We start from the raw sequence: 17033 nt of genomic DNA, 5'->3' as shown, positions 1-17033 counted from the left end.
AAGCCCTCCCGGTGTTCACACCTGCACCTGAACACCCACAAGAAGTTTCCATCACACACTTTGATGCATACCATCATCACTGAACAGCTTTGAGCAGGGAGCTCCCCAAAGAGGATAAAAGCCACGACGTACCCATGAGACGGCCCTGAGTGTCAGTTCCGGAAGCCAGTTGGTACCCTAGAAATCCCTTGCGTCCAGCCGTGTCTGCAGACAGACACAACAGAGAAACTCCCAGGAAATATTTCAATGGACGTCTTCAGAATATTAAACCCTAAATGCTCACTCGTTCAAGCAACAGACCTGAGGGTTTGCCGCGATGCTTCTGCACAAGAGCCGGCTGTGGAGTGGCGAGGCCATCGGCTACAGGCACATCTGGAATCAAGCACATTCTGTTAGATCTTGTCATCTGCTTCTTTCTCAGTGACCTGCGGTGACTGGAGGCGAGGTCAGGTAATGATGTGGGACCCAGACGTGGGTGGAGGTTCCCAAAGCTGCAGAGGGTCCATGATGACCTGCTTGCTGGCACCTGGCAGCTCTCAAAATACTGTTTCCAGGCCGTGTGCAACACCCCTCAAGGACTGGATGGACAAACACACGGATCCTCGGGGATTTCTTACTGGAAATCTTTGCGCTGGGTGCCCACCTCCCCCTCCTGCCTACCAGTTTCCCGTTGTCTGCACGGCGCTGCCCCGACCTCCTGGGCTTGCAGAACCAGGAGGAGGAGGATAAGGAGTGAGGTGACCCCCCACCCCTTCATCGTGGCTCTGCCACTAGTTCTGCCACAAATATTGCTGCTGCTGTGGCCACTGCAGCTGCTGCAAATAATTGCTGCTGCTGTGACCACTGCCGCTGCTACAGTAAATGATGCTGCTGCTGTGACCGCTGCTGCTGCAAATGCTGCTGCTGCTTTGGCCACTGCCGCCGCTGCTGTAGATGCTGGCGCTTCTGCTGCTGCCGCTGCAAATGCTGCTGCCGCTGCAGATGCTGCTGCCGCCGCTGCTAACGCTGCCAGCACTGCCGGAGCGGTGTCCGTGCACAGCACTACACACCAGGGTGTGACACAGAGCGGCTCTGTGACCTCACAGCCCAAGCTGCAGCCCAGGATACCATGGGCCTTCTGAGCTGCCAGCTCACAATGTCGACTCACGCCCGAATTTTCATCCCCCAGGGCTATTCCATGGTCTCAAAAGCCGTGCAGATGATGGAATGGTTGGAGTCCCTGAGCAGATCAAGAGCCTGCAAGCGCAATGGTCACGTTGAAATATTTGGAATACATCTGTGATCTTAAATCTGGGCAGTTTTATTACATAGGCTTTACAGTAGTCATGAGTTTTCCTTTCTTCACGCCTCATTAGAGTACCATATAGATTTATAGATGCCATATTTCAAATGGAGTAAAACTTGTAGGAATTGATGCTCCTTAGTTCATATTCAAGCCATAGAGTGGAATGTCCCATGATACACAAGTGTCTTCATTGCTCTGGCATCCTTAAAAATGCTCTTTTCTTGTGTTGGTGGGTTGGGACTTAAGTCAGACAATACCAGATCCAGTGACACAAAGGCCTTAGCAAGCAGGGCAGCACAGTGTGGTATAGATCAGTGTCCTGGTATGGATCCACTTCATCCCTGCTTCTCAGAAAAGAAAGTTTTGTGCAAGCTAATAGAGAAGTCAACTGGCAACATCTGATGAATTTGTCGCTTTTCCCAAGGAATGAGCATCAGGACGCAAAGAAACGGCCCCAGGTTGTGCCAGGGGAGGCTGAGGTTGGATCTTGGGAACAATTTCTTCCCCAAAGTGCTGTCGGGCTTTGGAACAGGCTGGCCAGGGCAGTGCTGGAGTCACCATCCCTGGAGGGGTTGAGCAGCCGCAAAAGTGAAAATCCCTTCTCAGCTTTGATTGTTGCCTCTTTCTGTCGTGTTCAGCCTCAGCCTGAATAGAAGGGGAGCAGATGGTGTGTAAGGGGATTCCAAGAACGTGTGTAACAGCAAAAGGAAGGATATGAGCAGCAACAAACTCCTGTGTGTCTCCTCTACAGGGACATCAGCTGCTTTGGCCTGAGATGGGCCAAAGTGAACTCTTTCCCCTCCTCAACTGCTGCAGAATAAACCTCTGGGGATGGGTGGGAGGGGAACAGAAACTGCGGGATGTTGCATGGCTGGTGTTCTGAGAGAGAAATTTATGTTCACTTGGGTAATGCAGGGCATCCTGCCATTTTTGTTAGAGCAGAGGCAATACAGGACTCCACTCTAGGAACACACCAACTCTCTAAATCCTACCAATTAGACTCCTTTTCCCTGAGGAAGGACTGAAGTCTGCAGATCTTATTTGTAACGGCCACACTCTGATGCTCGCCCACCCCTGTGGTTGTGCCCTGTGTCAAGATCAGGCTTTTGAAAGAGCATTTGAAGGGCTCAAAAGGGGTAGGTACAATCAAAGTATGTTTCTGGATGTGCTCATAGATGATGGAGGGTACAGCAACAAGAAAGTAGCCAGAGTTAATCCATGCTAAGGCGCTTTATTGAAAGTTGTGGTCAACAATTGACCTGTTTCAGCATTAGAATCATGAGGAAGGGAGTTCTTGGCAGAGGAGATGTCAGGGCAGAACAGCATCGGGGTTGGCTTTGTGCAGCAGCGATCGAGCATCCCTAAGTGTTTCCAGAAAGGTGAGATTTTCAGACCTTGATGTTGACGTTGTTACGGCAGTAGTTCAGCTGCACAAGGTTCAGGATGTTGAGTCTAGTGCAGGCTCCTTCGTTGTAGATGGGTTGGAGTTGGAGTTCTTTAAAAACAAGAAAAGCAAAAGCAAATGCCATGAGATAAGGTGTTAAGTGATCTGTGCACTCTTTGGCAGCCCTTAATACTGGCACGTTGCACTCGTGTTCTAAGCAAATTGAGCCTTCTCAAGTACCGAAGCGATGACGAAAGAAAAACAAACATGAGGGGCTGGAAATGCTGCTGTCTCCAAATGCAACACCCTGCACCTGATCTGTAGAGCATCTTTGTCATACAGGGTTTGCAGACAATCAGCCTGCAGTGAGGCTCCGGTTCATACCGGTTAGTTACAGAGATAATTCATTTGCTTGTACTCACCAGGAACTGGAGAAGCCAGTACGGTTGTGGACTCTCTGCAGGTGTTGAAGATGTCAGGTCCATAAATCCTGAGGTCAGGGACAACTCTCTGGCCGAGGACGAATGTGATCACACGTGTCGGTTGTATTTGACCCTTCAGACCCTGAACATCAAAGCACAGAATGCAGCACGATGAGTGCCTTGGCCCCTGGGTTGCTGTGCATGTTCCTGTGTCTGGATGGTGACTCGGTGTTTGGTGTTTTCCTCAGCAGTGTATTTAGTGTGGGCTTTTCATCCCCTGGGTGACTCTGGGGCCCTTGGCAAGCGCTGAATTCAGCTCCTGCGGCAGATGTTCCTGAGGGAGTCCAGGTGCCGGGAGGCTAAAGAGAGCAACCTGCCAACCTAAACCTGCTCAGGGAAAACCGTCCCCGTGGCCAAATCCCAGGCAACGTTACTGTTCAGAACAACAGTCCTGCTGCTTGGAAAATCTCATCCTCTAACAAAGAAAAAGCAGAGGGAAGAAACAGCTCGATGAACTCCAGGGTAAAGATGTAGGCAGCCGGAATGAGTGGGATTGATATTGAATTTATCCAGAACACTGCAAACGCATGAAAACCCCCACTGCAAGCATCGTTTCTCATCTCACCTGGAAGCCCTGAACCACTGTGGGGAATGTCTCAAAGGTGGGTAGAAGGTTTCTGTTCATTGTGGAAATGAGGCAAATTCCTTCGGACATCAGTTCGGTTGCAATAAAGCCCTGGAAAATAAAGTTATTCACAACTAGGAATTCAGTTTTTAATAATTAAGATTGGAAATAAAATTGCATTCAAAAAGTCATAAATGCAGAGAGTTGTTACTGGCACACTGGGACAGAAAACGTTAAGACTAAAGAAACAAGTCCTGTGTTTTAGTCAGCTTTAGCAGAGCTCGTCTCTCTGTGCATTTTCTGCACAAGCTTGCTCCTTGCCACTCACCGTGTTGAAGTTCCAAATGGTTTTCCATGTCCCAAATTCGCTCCTTTGCTCGACAATGACCACACGCGATTCCCTGTTGATGCTCAGGATTTGGACGCCACCATTAACTCTGATTTCCCTGGTGACTTGCTGGTTCTGAAACTAGAACACACAATGAAAAACACTTTAGACTTGCAAGTTAGTCAGTTCTCTCCCCCAAGCTTTAGAAAATCACTGCTATAACAGAAGGAATGTGGGCTCACTGTAAGCGCCTACACTGACCGGAGACAAATGGTCGTCTGGAGGTTTTAGAGCTTTATGCATGAAAGAAGGTTCAGATTTCTCTGTGCCCAAGGGATGGGACAGAAGCAAGGAAAGCTCCAGCAGCAGGGCCCAGAGAAACAGCGACAAGGTGTGTGAGAGCTGGTCCCTGTACTCACGTATTCAGCGAGGGCTGGAGTCAGCAAGAGTCCGAGCAGGACGGTGGTCACAACCTGAAAGGAAAAGCAAAACCAAGAGTGTAACTGCAGCTCTGGCTGACACAGCTGGTCAGGAGAATCCGAGGGCCTTTTTCCTTGCTCCAGTTGTGCAAAAGTGTTGACAAAAATGGTCATGGGTTAGGCTTCCTGTAGATCGAATAATGTGCAGTTAAACCATTAACAAAATCCTTACCTCCTCGTCTGATTAGTTTACTGGGGTCTGAGTTGCTCAACGTGGAGGACAAAACCGTCCCCAGAGATTTCCCTTTTTTTCTAGAGACACTTTGCTAAAGACACTTCAGAGAGACAAAGGCAATGGTGTCGAATCAACGTTGTAGTGTATAAGGAAAAAAGCCGCATACTCACGGTGAGTTTCATCTTGACTGCAGAGCGGATGCTGGTGCAGGTGGAATGAGCAACGGGAACCATCCACTTATATACGTTTTCGGCATTAGGTGTGGAGCGGTTTGGTGTTGAAATAATTCTGTCATTTGTATCTCTGTCTGCGTGTCACTGAAAATTGTTTCCTGCTGTAAGTACTTCATCAATATGGGGATTGTACTTGTGCAGATTTTGGCCAGCCAGAGTCTGGTTGTTATCAGATAAGAATCCATTTGCAGTGGATTTTTTTTTAATAGGAACTTTCCGGCCTTTACTAATTACTTTTGAAAATTCACATCAAACTTTAGAGCAGACATAGGCTATGGGTTTTTTTGAAAATGCGCCTTAGAGTCGACAAAGTAAATAAAAGCCCTTGTACCTTCCAACATGTGCTCTGAGGTACCATGTAGCCATAGAGTGCACCAAAGTACAGGTGCCAAATATAACAGTGCCCCTGGAAATTGTTTTACAATAAATAGGTAATTCAATCCTGTGGGTGTCTGTTACTTTAGGTGGCAACAATAATGTTTTTCACCTTGCCCCAACTTATTTTCTGTGATGTCAATTCTTCTGGAAATCGTGCTTGTTCAGTTAGGGAGGGTCATGAATGCTTGGGCTTTTGTGTCCCGTTGGTCAGTTTCCTTTTGTGTGCGAACTGTGACAGAGAATCACTGAAAAGGTTCCAGAATGACTTGTCAACAGCACATTATTTAGAGAAGAGTGTTTTTGCGGTATAAAGTCCCCGTTCGCAGTCCCGCCAGCGCGGCGCAGGGCAGGGGCAGCGGCGGCGGGAGACGCTGAGGGGCCGCCGGGCCCTGAGGGGAGAAAAAGGGGCGGGACAAAGGGCGGGAAGAGGCGGCTGAGGCGGCGGCGGGGCCGGGGCTGCTGCGCCGCAGGGACCCGCAGGGCCAGCCCCGCACTTGTCGCGTTCCGCTTCATTCGCTTACAGTACTTTAAGTATTTTTGTTCGCAAAAGACTCTTGTTAGGCGTCTTGTTGGTGTCTCGAATGAGAATATCTCTTCTTCTGCTTAAAACAAAATAAACTTCCCTCAGAGATCAGGCTGTCTCAGCATCCTGAATGTGAGAAAAGCAGCGCAGCAGAACTGAGGAGAAAGTCCTGTGACTTTGTAATGCTAATGAGTGGCCTTTGCAATTGAAAGGACAGTTTCAATTAAACGAGGAAGGGTGAAGAGCAGTTTTTCCAGGCAGCCCGAGTTTCTGAAGTGATGTTTGTAGATCATGGAAGTTGTGTTTACTGGTAAAGCTTGGGCCTCCTGCTTGTTGAGCAGGATCTTTTCTTGCAAGGTGAGCAGCTCCACATTTCTGCGCTGTTAAGAATATCTATCTATCTATGTGCAGACATGGAGAGTTTGAGAGTCCCAGTATTGCCGTCTCTTCAGGTTCACCGGAGTCTTTGCTGCCATGTCTCTGCTCAGCAATCTCTTTTTGAGTCCCCTTCTCTTCCTCGGCAGTCTAAATTTGAATCCATTGAAATCTGAATAATTATTATCATTGTGAAATGTCATGAGAGCCCCGTCAGTGCAAGAAACCTGCCAGAATGTGATATGACAATTAAATTCCCGTGGTCTGTAAGCAGCAGACACTTTGCTTTGTTGGTTAGTGCTGGAATATGGGATTTCCTTCTGACAGACCACTCAATGCTCAGAAACTCATTTAGATGCGTATTGTGAATGTATGAGATTTAATCACCAACTATGCAGATACAAAATTTCCACTTTCCTGTGGGACCAGTATCACAACACTCTGACACACGGCATTTGACACTTGTCAAAACAAAATAATAAAATATAGCAGTAAATAGCATCAAATTAATATGTCAAGCCTCCAGGAAGTTACTTGGAAGTAATGGTAACAAAGCCTCTGTGTTTCAGTGAAACAGAATAGCGTTCAAAAATTAAGAAAATCAGCAGACTGACAGGAAACTACTTTATTTTGATGAAACTATTTCAATGAAAATGTTTCAGTTGGTGAATAAAGCTGAATAAAGCACTCCACACCTGCAGAAATTACCATGGCCCGTGATATAAACATAACTTGGACTTCCTTCATGAGTTTAAACTTTTCACACACATACATATTTATTGATCTGGAATCTAAGAAAGGCGTTTTCTCAGGTCTCTTGCTCCATACATTGCAATTACTGTCAGAAAGAAATGGCAGCTCATACAAAGAAATCGTGGCCCGTGTTCAGCAGCACGTGGTTCAGCAGCACGTGGTTCAGCAGTAGTTTCCTGTCTTCTGTAAAGCTTTAATGGTGACTGTAGGACACGTGGTTAATTTAAGCTTTTGCTGGAATAAAAAAGCTGGGAGATGTATTAAGCATCACGATGTGTTATGTGATGGTAAAAGTGGGAATTGATGGACATGAGGTTGACGTCATTTTGTGAACAGCCCCCAATGTTTCCTATCTCTGCAGTTCTCCCTCCTGGCCCAGCTCCGCAGGCCGGTCCCACCAGGGAAGCTGTGTCGCCCCAGCCCGACGGAGCGTCCCCCGCCCAGCTCCCTGCCCGCTGGCACCGCGGCATCCACCTCCCTGCGTGCCCTGACATGAAGTTCGGCGCAGAACTGGTGAGTGCCGAGACAATTGTGCTGCTCAACTGTGTTTATTGTTATGCCGCGTTCCCAGCTGCCTTGGCCTTGGCTTCGCGGCGCCTGCGGAGAGAAGAGGCTGCTGAGGCCCCGCCGTGGCCGTGGTGCCGGGGGGTGCGAGGCTGCGGGGCAGCGCTGGGCGACCCGTGGGGTGCGGGCACCCGGCTGCACGGGGGAGCTGCAGTTGGAGCTGCAGGGACACCCTGGCCGAGGTGAACACCTGGGATTTACAGCAGGACCCAAGAGGGTGATTTCTGCTCGTAGGAACACATCACTATTGTGATTCTCCCTGTCCATGGCAATGTCATCCCTCATTTTTCTTCCTGACCTTGCTCTGCGTACGATTGTTGCTGGGTCAGCCCTCGTCGAGGCTGGGGCACTTTAAACTAAAACTTGGAAAAGGAAGTGCGGGTTTGGAAAAGAGCAGCCAGGAGCTGAGCGCAGGTTAAGCCATCTTTCAGCAGGAACCTCAGTGGAGTTTGGCCAGTAACTAAGCGGGCACTTCAGAATATCCTGCCTCTAAATGTTTCAAGGCTAATGGCCGCCATCTGATACAGGAGTTTGGCAACACCCCCTGCTCAACAACTCACTTTTGTATTCTCCTCTTGCACAGCCAGCATGCACAAAACAGCACTATCCCAAACAGGATGGAGCCCAAGACCCCCACGACAGCTTCTAAGCAGTGGTTCTTGTAGGTCGCGGTGTCAGTAGTATTGTTCTTATTCTTGACGCTCCAACCTGGATGAACAATTATGTACCTCAGTGTGTCCTGCACACTACGGCTGATCTCACATGAGGTCTGACAGCAGTTTGATCAACTGTCCCTTGGAGCGAGACAGACAAAAACCATCCCTGTGTCAGGGAATGCCACCCCCAGCTCTCCCTCCCCGGGGAACCCACACCCCAGGAGGACAGAGTCCGGCCCATGGGGAGACACCTGAACCCCGCTCCCCCCTTTGCCTTTGCTCCAGCACGGGCACTGCTTGCATGCCCCCAGCCTTCAGGCCTTGTCTCCCACTTCTGGCCCTGCAAGGCTGCTCCGTACCTGGAATCTTGTCAAGGAGGCCGTTGATTCCAGCCTGGCGGGCTTCCCCGGGGTTGGGCAGCTCTGCCAAGAATCACAGAAAGGTAAAGCCTCAGCAGAGGATGCAGGAGTTCGGGGCAGGTTCCCCCTAAACCGTGCTCGATCTCTCAGTGCATCCCTTTGGACCTCAGTGCACAGGAGGGACCCCTCCCTTGTGCTGGGGGGGCACTCAGGGCAAGAGTTTGGCTGCTGAAGAGCCTGCAGACACAGGGATTTTGGTTCATGGCACTGGATGACCAAAGGACAGCAATTACCTGGCATGCCTCGTGATTTCATTGTCCAAGTCCCTTCATCGTAGATCGGCACTACCTGGTCTCCTCTTTTCTGAAACGCCACGGTCTCCCCAGTGTCATGGCTCAGGTCTTTAGAAAGAAATGGAATCAGTTTAATGAGAAGTAACCTCTTCAAGAACCAATATCTTCAGGAGGCAATATTTCTCAGAATACATTGATAACACTCAGAAACAAAGCCAGAGCATTTGAGGGTGTCAATTTAGTCAGGGAAAGCGCCCTTCTGAAGAGCATGTGTATCTAAACCTCCACTTCCCAAGTCTTCTGCTCTAGAGCGATATATACCCACCATGCTCTACTTTGTCCAGTTCCTCCAGGACTTGGTTGAGGACTGATTTATGCTGGGAAGACTTTCGTCTTAATACCTTAGGCTTTGTTTCTTGTGGACCTTAACAGAAAGTAGAAAGTTAAATTCCTGAGCAATAAAAAACCGAAAACAAGTGATCAGCCCGTGAAGTCAGCCAAGGCTGAGCACTCACCCTTGCGATGCCAGGTGAGCTGTGGTTCGGGACCCACGTGAGGAGCTGGAAAAGCCCTCCCTGTGCTCACACCTGCACCTGAACAGCCACGAGAAGTTTCCATTAGACCTTGTGACACACACCACAGAACAGCTCATTCTGCAGGCTCACGGCCTAGGTCTTTAAAAAGAAATTGAGTCAGTTTAATTACAAGTAACCTCTTCGAGAGCCAATATCTTCAGGAGGCAATATTTCTCAAAATACATGGACAACACTCAGAAACAAAGTCAGAGCATTTGAGGGTGCCAGTTCAGTTGGGGAAAGCGCCCTTGTGAGAAGCACTTCTGCTGAAGAGTGATATATACCCACCATCGTTGACGATTGAGGGATGCTGGGAAGCTTTTTGTACTCCTGCCTTAGGCTTTGCTCTTTGATGACCTTAACGGAAAGTATGAAGTTAAATTCCTGAGAAATAAAATACTGTACACGAGTGCGTAGCCCGTGAAGTCAGCCAAGGCTGAGCACTCACCCTTGTGACGCCAGGTGAGCTGCGATGCTGGAAAAGCCCTCCCGGTGTTCACACCTGCACCTGAACACCCAAGAGAAGTTTCCGTCACACACTGTGATGCATACCATCATCACTGAATAGCTTTGAGCTGGCAGCTCCCGAAGGAAGCAAAAAGCCACGACGTACCCATGAGACGGCCCTGAGTGTCAGTTCCGGAAGCCAGTTGGTACCCTAGAAATCCCTTGCGTCCAGCCGTGTCTGCAGACAGACACAACAGAGAAGCTCCCAGGAAATATTTCAAGGGATGTCTTCAGAATATTAAACCCTAAATGCTCACTCGTTCAAGCAACAGACCTGAGGGATTGCCATGATTCTTCTGGACAAGAGCCGGCTGTGGAGTGGCGAGGCCGACGGCTACAGGCACATCTGGAATCAAGCACATTCCGTTAGATCTTGTCATCTGCTTCTTTCTCAGTGACCTGCGGTGACTGGAGGCGAGGTCAGGTAATGATGTGGGACCCAGACGTGGGTGGAGGTTCCCAAAGCTGCAGAGGGTCCATGATGACCTGCTTGCTGGCACCTGGCAGCTCTCAAAATACTGTTTCCAGGCCGTGTGCAACACCCCTCAAGGACTGGATGGACAAACACATGGATGCTCGGGGATTTCTTACTGGAAATCTTTGCACTGTGTGCCCACCCCCGCCCTCCTGCCTACCAATTTCCCGTTGTCTGCACGGCGCTGCCCCGACCTCCTGGGCTTGCAGAACCAGGAGGAGGAGGATAAGGAGTGAGGTGACCCCCCACCCCTTCATCTTGGCTCTGCCACTAGTTCTGCCACAAATATTGCTGCTGCTGTGGCCACTGCAGCTGCTGCAAATAACTGCTGCTGCTGTGACCACTGCCGCTGCTACAGTAAATGATGCTGCTGCTGTGACCGCTGCTGCTGCAAATGCTGCTGCTGCTTTGGCCACTGCCGCCGCTGCTGTAGATGCTGGCGCTTCTGCTGCTGCCGCTGCAAATGCTGCTGCCGCTGCAGATGCTGCTGCCGCCGCTGCTAACGCTGCCAGCACTGCCGGAGCGGTGTCCGTGCACAGCACTACACACCAGGGTGTGACACAGAGCGGCTCTGTGACCTCACAGCCCAAGCTGCAGCCCAGGATACCATGGGCCTTCTGAGCTGCCAGCTCACAATGTCGACTCACGCCCAAATTTTCATCCCCCAGGGCTATTCCATGGTCTCAAAAGCCGTGCAGATGATGGAATGGTTGGAGTCCCTGAGCAGATCAAGAGCCTGCAAGGGCAATGGTCACGTTGAGATATTTGGAATACATCTGTGATCTTAAATCTGGGCAGTTTCATTACATAGGCTTTACAGTAGTCATGAGTTTTCCTTTCTTCACGCCTCATTAGAGTACCATATAGATTTATAGATGCCATATTTCAAATGGAGTAAAACTTGTAGGAATTGATGCTCCTTAGTTCATATTCAAGCCATAGAGTGGAATGTCCCATGATACACAAGTGTCTTCATTGCTCTGGCATCCTTAAAAATGCTCTTTTCTTGTGTTGGTGGGCTGGGACTTAAGTCAGACAATACCAGATCCAGTGACACAAAGGCCTTAGCAAGCAGGGCAGCACAGTGTGGTATAGATCAGTGTCCCGGTATGGATGCACTTCATCCCTGCTTCTCAGAAAAGAAAGTTTTGTGCAAGCTAATAGAGAAGTCAACTGGCAACATCCGATGAATTTGTCGCTTTTCCCAAGGAACGAGCATCAGGACGCAAAGAAACGGCCCCAGGTTGTGCCAGGGGAGGCTGAGGTTGGATCTTGGGAACAATTTCTTCCCCAAAGTGCTCTTGGGCTTTGGAACAGGCTGGCCAGGGCAGTGCTGGAGTCACCATCCCTGGAGGGGTTGAGCAGCTGCAAAAGTGAAAATCCCTTCTCAGCTTTGATTGTTGCCTCTTTCTGTCGTGTTCAGCCTCAGCCTGAGTAGAAGGGGAGCAGATGGTGTGTAAGGGGATTCCAAGAACGTGTGTAACAGCAAAAGGAAGGAGATGAGCAGCAACAAACTCCTGTCTGTCTCCTCTACAGGGACTGGTGTGTGCTAATGCAGGGAAATCAGCTGCTTTGGCCTGAGATGGGCCAAAGTGAACTCTTTCCCCTCCTCAACTGCTGCAGAATAAACCTCTGGGGATGGGTGGGAGGGGAACAGAAACTGCGGGATGTTGCATGGCTGGTGTTCTGAGAGAGAAATTTATGTTCACTTGGGTAATGCAGGGCATCCTGCCATTTTTGTTAGAGCAGAGGCAATACAGGACTCCACTCTAGGAACACACCAACTCTCTAAATCCTACCAATTAGACTCCTTTTCCCTGAGGAAGGACTGAAGTCTGCAGATCTTATTTGTAATGGCCACACTCTGATGCTCGCCCACCCCTGTGGTTGTGCCCTGTGTCAAGATCAGGCTTTTGAAAGAGCATTTGAAGGGCTCAAAAGGGGTAGGTACAATCAAACTATGTTTCTGGATGTGCTCATAGATGATGGAGGGTACAGCAACAAGAAAGTAGCCAGAGTTAATCCATGCTAAGGCGCTTTATTGAAAGTTGTGGTCAACAATTGACCTGTTTCAGCATTAGAATCATGAGGAAGGGAGTTCTTGGCAGAGGAGATGTCAGGGCAGAACAGCATCGGGGTTGGCTTTGTGCAGCAGCGATCGAGCATCCCTAAGTGTTTCCAGAAAGGTGAGATTTTCAGACCTTGATGTTGACGTTGTTACGGCAGTAGTTCAGCTGCACAAGGTTCAGGATGTTGAGTCTAGTGCAGGCTCCTTCGTTGTAGATGGGTTGGAGTTGGAGTTCTTTAAAAACAAGAAAAGCAAAAGCAAATGCCATGAGATAAGGTGTTAAGTGATCTGTGCACTCTTTGGCAGCCCTTAATACTGGCACGTTGCACTCGTGTTCTAAGCAAATTGAGCCTTCTCAAGTACCGAAGCGATGACGAAAGAAAAACGACCATGAGGGGCTGAAATGCTGCTGTCTCCAAATGCAACAGCCTGCACCTGATCTGTAGAGCATCTTTGTCATACAGGGTTTGCAGACAATCAGCCTGCAGTAAGGCTCCGGTTCATACCGGTTAGTTACAGAGATAATTCATTTGCTTGTACTCACCAGGAACTGGAGAAGCCAGTACGGTTGTGGACTCTCTGCAGGTGTTGAAGATGTCAGGTCCATAAATCCTGAGGTCAGGGACAACTCTCTGGCCGAGGACGAATGTGATCACACGTGTCGGTTGTATTTGACCCTTCAGACCCTGAACATCAAAGCACAGAATGCAGCACGATGAGTGCCTTGGCCCCTGGGTTGCTGTGCATGTTCCTGTGTCTGGATGGTGACTCGGTGTTTGGTGTTTTCCTCAGCAGTGTATTTAGTGTGGGCTTTTCATCCCCTGGGTGACTCTGGGGCCCTTGGCAAGCGCTGAATTCAGCTCCTGCGGCAGATGTTCCTGAGGGAGTCCAGGTGCCGGGAGGCTAAAGAGAGCAACCTGCCAACCTAAACCTGCTCAGGGAAAACCGTCCCCGTGGCCAAATCCCAGGCAACGTTACTGTTCAGAACAACAGTCCTGCTGCTTGGAAAATCTCATCCTCTAACAAAGAAAAAGCAGAGGGAAGAAACAGCTCGATGAACTCCAGGGTAAAGATGTAGGCAGCCGGAATGAGTGGGATTGATATTGAATTTATCCAGAACACTGCAAACCCATGAAAACCCCCACTGCAAGCATCGTTTCTCATCTCACCTGGAAGCCCTGAACCACTGTGGGGAATGTCTCAAAGGTGGGCAGAAGGTTTCTGTTCATTGTGGAAATGAGGCAAATTCCTTCGGACATCAGTTCGGTTGCAATAAAGCCCTGGAAAATAAAGTTATTCACAACTAGGAATTCAGTTTTTAATAATTAAGATTGGAAATAAAATTGCATTCAAAAAGTCATAAATGCAGAGAGTTGTTACTGGCACACTGGGACAGAAAACGTTAAGACTAAAGAAACAAGTCCTGTGTTTTAGTCAGCTTTAGCAGAGCTCGTCTCTCTGTGCATTTTCTGCACAAGCTTGCTCCTTGCCACTCACCGTGTTGAAGTTCCAAATGGTTTTCCATGTCCCAAATTCGCTCCTTTGCTCGACAATGACCACACGCGATTCCCTGTTGATGCTCAGGATTTGGACGCCGCCATTAACTCTGATTTCCCTGGTGACTTGCTGGTTCTGAAACTAGAACACACAATGAAAAACACTTTAGACTTGCAAGTTAGTCAGTTCTCTCCCCCAAGCTTTAGAAAATCACTGCTATAACAGAAGGAATGTGGGCTCACTGTAAGCGCCTACACTGACCGGAGACAAATGGTCGTCTGGAGGTTTTAGAGGTTTATGCATGAAAGAAGGTTCAGATTTCTCTGTGCCCAAGGGATGGGACAGAAGCAAGGAAAGCTCCAGCAGCAGGGCCCAGAGAAACAGCGACAAGGTGTGTGAGAGCTGGTCCCTGTACTCACGTATTCAGCGAGGGCTGGAGTCAGCAAGAGTCCGAGCAGGACGGTGGTCACAACCTGAAAGGAAAAGCAAAACCAAGAGTGTAACTGCAGCTCTGGCTGACACAGCTGGTCAGGAGAATCCGAGGGCCTTTTTCCTTGCTCCAGGTGTGCAAAAGTGTTGACAAAAATGGACATGGGTTAGGCTTCCTGTAGATCGAATAATGTGCAGTTAAACCATTAACAAAATCCTTACCTCCTCGTCTGATTAGTTTACTGGGGTCTGAGTTGCTCACTGTGGAGGACAAAACCCTCCCCAGAGAATTCCCTTTTTTTCTAGAGACACTTTGCTAAAGACACCTCAGAGAGACAAAGGCAATGGTGTCGAATCAACGTTGTAGTGTATAAGGAAAAAAGCCGCATACTCACGGTGAGTTTCATCTTGACTGCAGAGCGGATGCTGGTGCAGGTGGAATGAGCAACGGGAACCATCCACTTATACACGTTTTCGGCATTAGGTGTGGAGCGGTTTGGTGTTGAAATAATTCTGTCATTTGTATCTCTGTCTGCGTGTCACTGAAAATTGTTTCCTGCTGTAAGTACTTCATCAATATGGGGATTGTACTTGTGCAGATTTTGGCCAGCCAGAGTCTGGTTGTTATCAGATAAGAATCCATTTGCAGTGGATTTTTTTTTAATAGGAACTTTCCGGCCTTTACTAATTACTTTTGAAAATTCACATCAAACTTTAGAGCAGACATAGGCTATGGGTTTTTTGAAAAAATGCCTTAGAGTCGACAAAGTAAATAAAAGACCTTGTACCTTCCAACATGTGCTCTGAGGTACCATGTAGCCATAGAGTGCACCAAAGTACAGGTGCCAAATATAACAGTGCCCCTGGAAATTGTTTTACAATAAATAGGTAATTCAATGCTGTGGGTGTCTGTTACTTTAGGTGGCAACAATAATGTTTTTCACCTTGCCCCAACTTATTTTCTGTGATGTCAATTCTTCTGGAAATCGTGCTTGTTCAGTTAGGGAGGGTCATGAATGCTTGGGCTTTTGTGTCCCGTTGGTCAATTTCCTTTTGTGTGCGAACTGTGGCAGAGAATCACTGAAAAGGTTCCAGAATGACTTGTCAACACACATTATTTTAGAGAAGAGTGTTTTTGCGGTATAAAGTCCCCGTTCGCAGTCCCGCCAGCGCGGCGCAGGGCAGGGGCAGCGGCGGCGGGAGACGCTGAGGGGCCGCCGGGCCCTGAGGGGAGAAAAAGGGGCGGGACAAAGGGCGGGAAGAGGCGGCTGAGGCGGCGGCGGGGCCGGGGCTGCTGCGCCGCAGGGACCCGCAGGGCCAGCCCCGCACTTGTCGCGTTCCGCTTCATTCGCTTACAGTACTTTAAGTATTTTTGTTCGCAAAAGACTCTTGTTAGGCGTCTTGTTGGTGTCTCGAATGAGAATATCTCTTCTTCTGCTTAAAACAAAATAAACTTCCCTCAGAGATCAGGCTGTCTCAGCATCCTGAATGTGAGAAAAGCAGCGCAGCAGAACTGAGGAGAAAGTCCTGTGACTTTGTAATGCTAATGGGTGGCCTTTGCAATTGAAAGGACAGTTTCAATTAAACGAGGAAGGGTGAAGAGCAGTTTTTCCAGGCAGCCCGAGTTTCTGAAGTGATGTTTGTAGATCATGGGAGTTGTGTTTACTGGTAAAGCTTGGGCCTCCTCCTTGTTGAGCAGGATCTTTTCTTGCAAGGTGAGCAGCTCCACATCTCTGCGCTGTTAAGAATATCTATCTATCTATGTACAGACATGGAGAGTTTGAGAGTCCCAGTATTGCCGTCTCTTCAGGTTCACCGGAGTCTTTGCTGCCACATCTCTGCTCAGCAATCTCTTTTTGAGTCCCCTTCTCTTCCTCGGCAGTCTAAATTTGAATCCATTGAAATCTGAATAATTATTATCATTGTGAAATGTCATGAGAGCCCCGTCAGTGCAAGAAACCTGCCAGAATGTGATATGACAATTAAATTCCCGTGGTCTGTAAGCAGCAGACACTTTGCTTTGTTGGTTAGTACTGGAATATGGGATTTCCTTCTGACAGACCACTCAATGCTCAGAAACTCATTTAGATGCGTATTGTGAATGTATGAGATTTAATCACCAACTATGCAGATACAAAATTTCCACTTTCCTGTGGGACCAGTATCACAACACTCTGACACACGGCATTTGACACTTGTCAAAACAAAATAATAAAATATAGCAGTAAATAGCATCAAATTAATATGTCAAGCCTCCAGGAAGTTACTTGGAAGTAATGGTAACAAAGCCTCTGTGTTTCAGTGAAACAGAATAGCGTTCAAAAATTAAGAAAATCAGCAGACTGACAGGAAACTACTTTATTTTGATGAAACTATTTCAATGAAAATGTTTCAGTTGGTGAATAAAGCTGAATAAAGCACTCCACACCTGCAGAAATTACCATGGCCCGTGATATAAACATAACTTGGACTTCCTTCATGAGTTTAAACTTTTCACACACATACATATTTATTGATCTGGAATCTAAAAAAGGCGTTTTCTCAGGTCTCTTGCTCCATACATTGCAATTACTGTCAGAAAGAAATGGCAGCTCATACAAAGAAATCGTGGCCCGTGTTCAGCAGCACGTGGTTCAGCAGCACGTGGTTC

At 48.4% G+C, this 17033-nt stretch overlaps 2 protein-coding genes and 1 long non-coding RNA gene across 3 annotated transcripts; all 3 read right to left on the bottom strand.

Moving 5' to 3' along the window:
* Positions 1–2471: 2471 nt before the first annotated feature.
* Positions 2472–4931, bottom strand: LOC135576382 (gastrokine-1-like). Its single transcript, XM_065041221.1, has 6 exons — positions 4869–4931; positions 4464–4517; positions 4045–4185; positions 3717–3827; positions 3092–3233; positions 2472–2780 (listed from the first exon to the last, which is right to left on the bottom strand). Exons 1-6 carry the CDS (start codon positions 4929–4931, stop codon positions 2674–2676), a joined length of 618 nt encoding a protein of 205 aa, XP_064897293.1. The 3' UTR covers positions 2472–2673.
* Positions 4932–8681: 3750 nt separating this feature from the next.
* LOC135576362 (uncharacterized) lies at positions 8682–10085 on the bottom strand. The gene is made up of 4 exons (XR_010468068.1): positions 9856–10085; positions 9696–9764; positions 9348–9425; positions 8682–9256 (listed from the first exon to the last, which is right to left on the bottom strand). It is a non-coding gene; the product is annotated as an uncharacterized LOC135576362 (long non-coding RNA).
* A 2146-nt stretch (positions 10086–12231) lies between these two features.
* Positions 12232–15946, bottom strand: LOC135576361 (gastrokine-1-like). The gene is made up of 6 exons (XM_065041115.1): positions 14779–15946; positions 14374–14427; positions 13955–14095; positions 13627–13737; positions 13002–13143; positions 12232–12691 (listed from the first exon to the last, which is right to left on the bottom strand). The coding sequence occupies exons 1-6, from the start codon at positions 14839–14841 to the stop codon at positions 12585–12587; spliced, it is 618 nt and encodes a 205-aa protein (XP_064897187.1). The 5' UTR covers positions 14842–15946; the 3' UTR covers positions 12232–12584.
* Between the last annotated feature and the right edge of the window lie 1087 nt (positions 15947–17033).

The sequence above is a fragment of the Columba livia genome, chromosome 25 (genome assembly GCF_036013475.1).
Source record: "Columba livia isolate bColLiv1 breed racing homer chromosome 25, bColLiv1.pat.W.v2, whole genome shotgun sequence".
In the NCBI taxonomy this organism is placed as follows: domain Eukaryota; kingdom Metazoa; phylum Chordata; class Aves; order Columbiformes; family Columbidae; genus Columba; species Columba livia.
This window is presented reverse-complemented; position numbering and strand designations above follow the sequence as displayed.

Coding starts and splice junctions, on each gene's coding strand:
- LOC135576382 (XM_065041221.1), bottom strand. CDS start 4,931: ATGGTTCCCGTTGCTCATTCCACCTGCACCAGCATCCGCTCTGCAGTC. Junction 3,828..4,044: donor CCATTTGGAACTTCAACACG/GTGAGTGGCAAG, acceptor TTTATTTTCCAG/GGCTTTATTGCAACCGAACT. Junction 2,781..3,091: donor ACTGGCTTCTCCAGTTCCTG/GTGAGTACAAGC, acceptor TTGTTTTTAAAG/AACTCCAACTCCAACCCATC.
- LOC135576361 (XM_065041115.1), bottom strand. CDS start 14,841: ATGGTTCCCGTTGCTCATTCCACCTGCACCAGCATCCGCTCTGCAGTC. Junction 14,096..14,373: donor CTCCAGCCCTCGCTGAATAC/GTGAGTACAGGG, acceptor TGTGTGTTCTAG/TTTCAGAACCAGCAAGTCAC. Junction 13,738..13,954: donor CCATTTGGAACTTCAACACG/GTGAGTGGCAAG, acceptor TTTATTTTCCAG/GGCTTTATTGCAACCGAACT.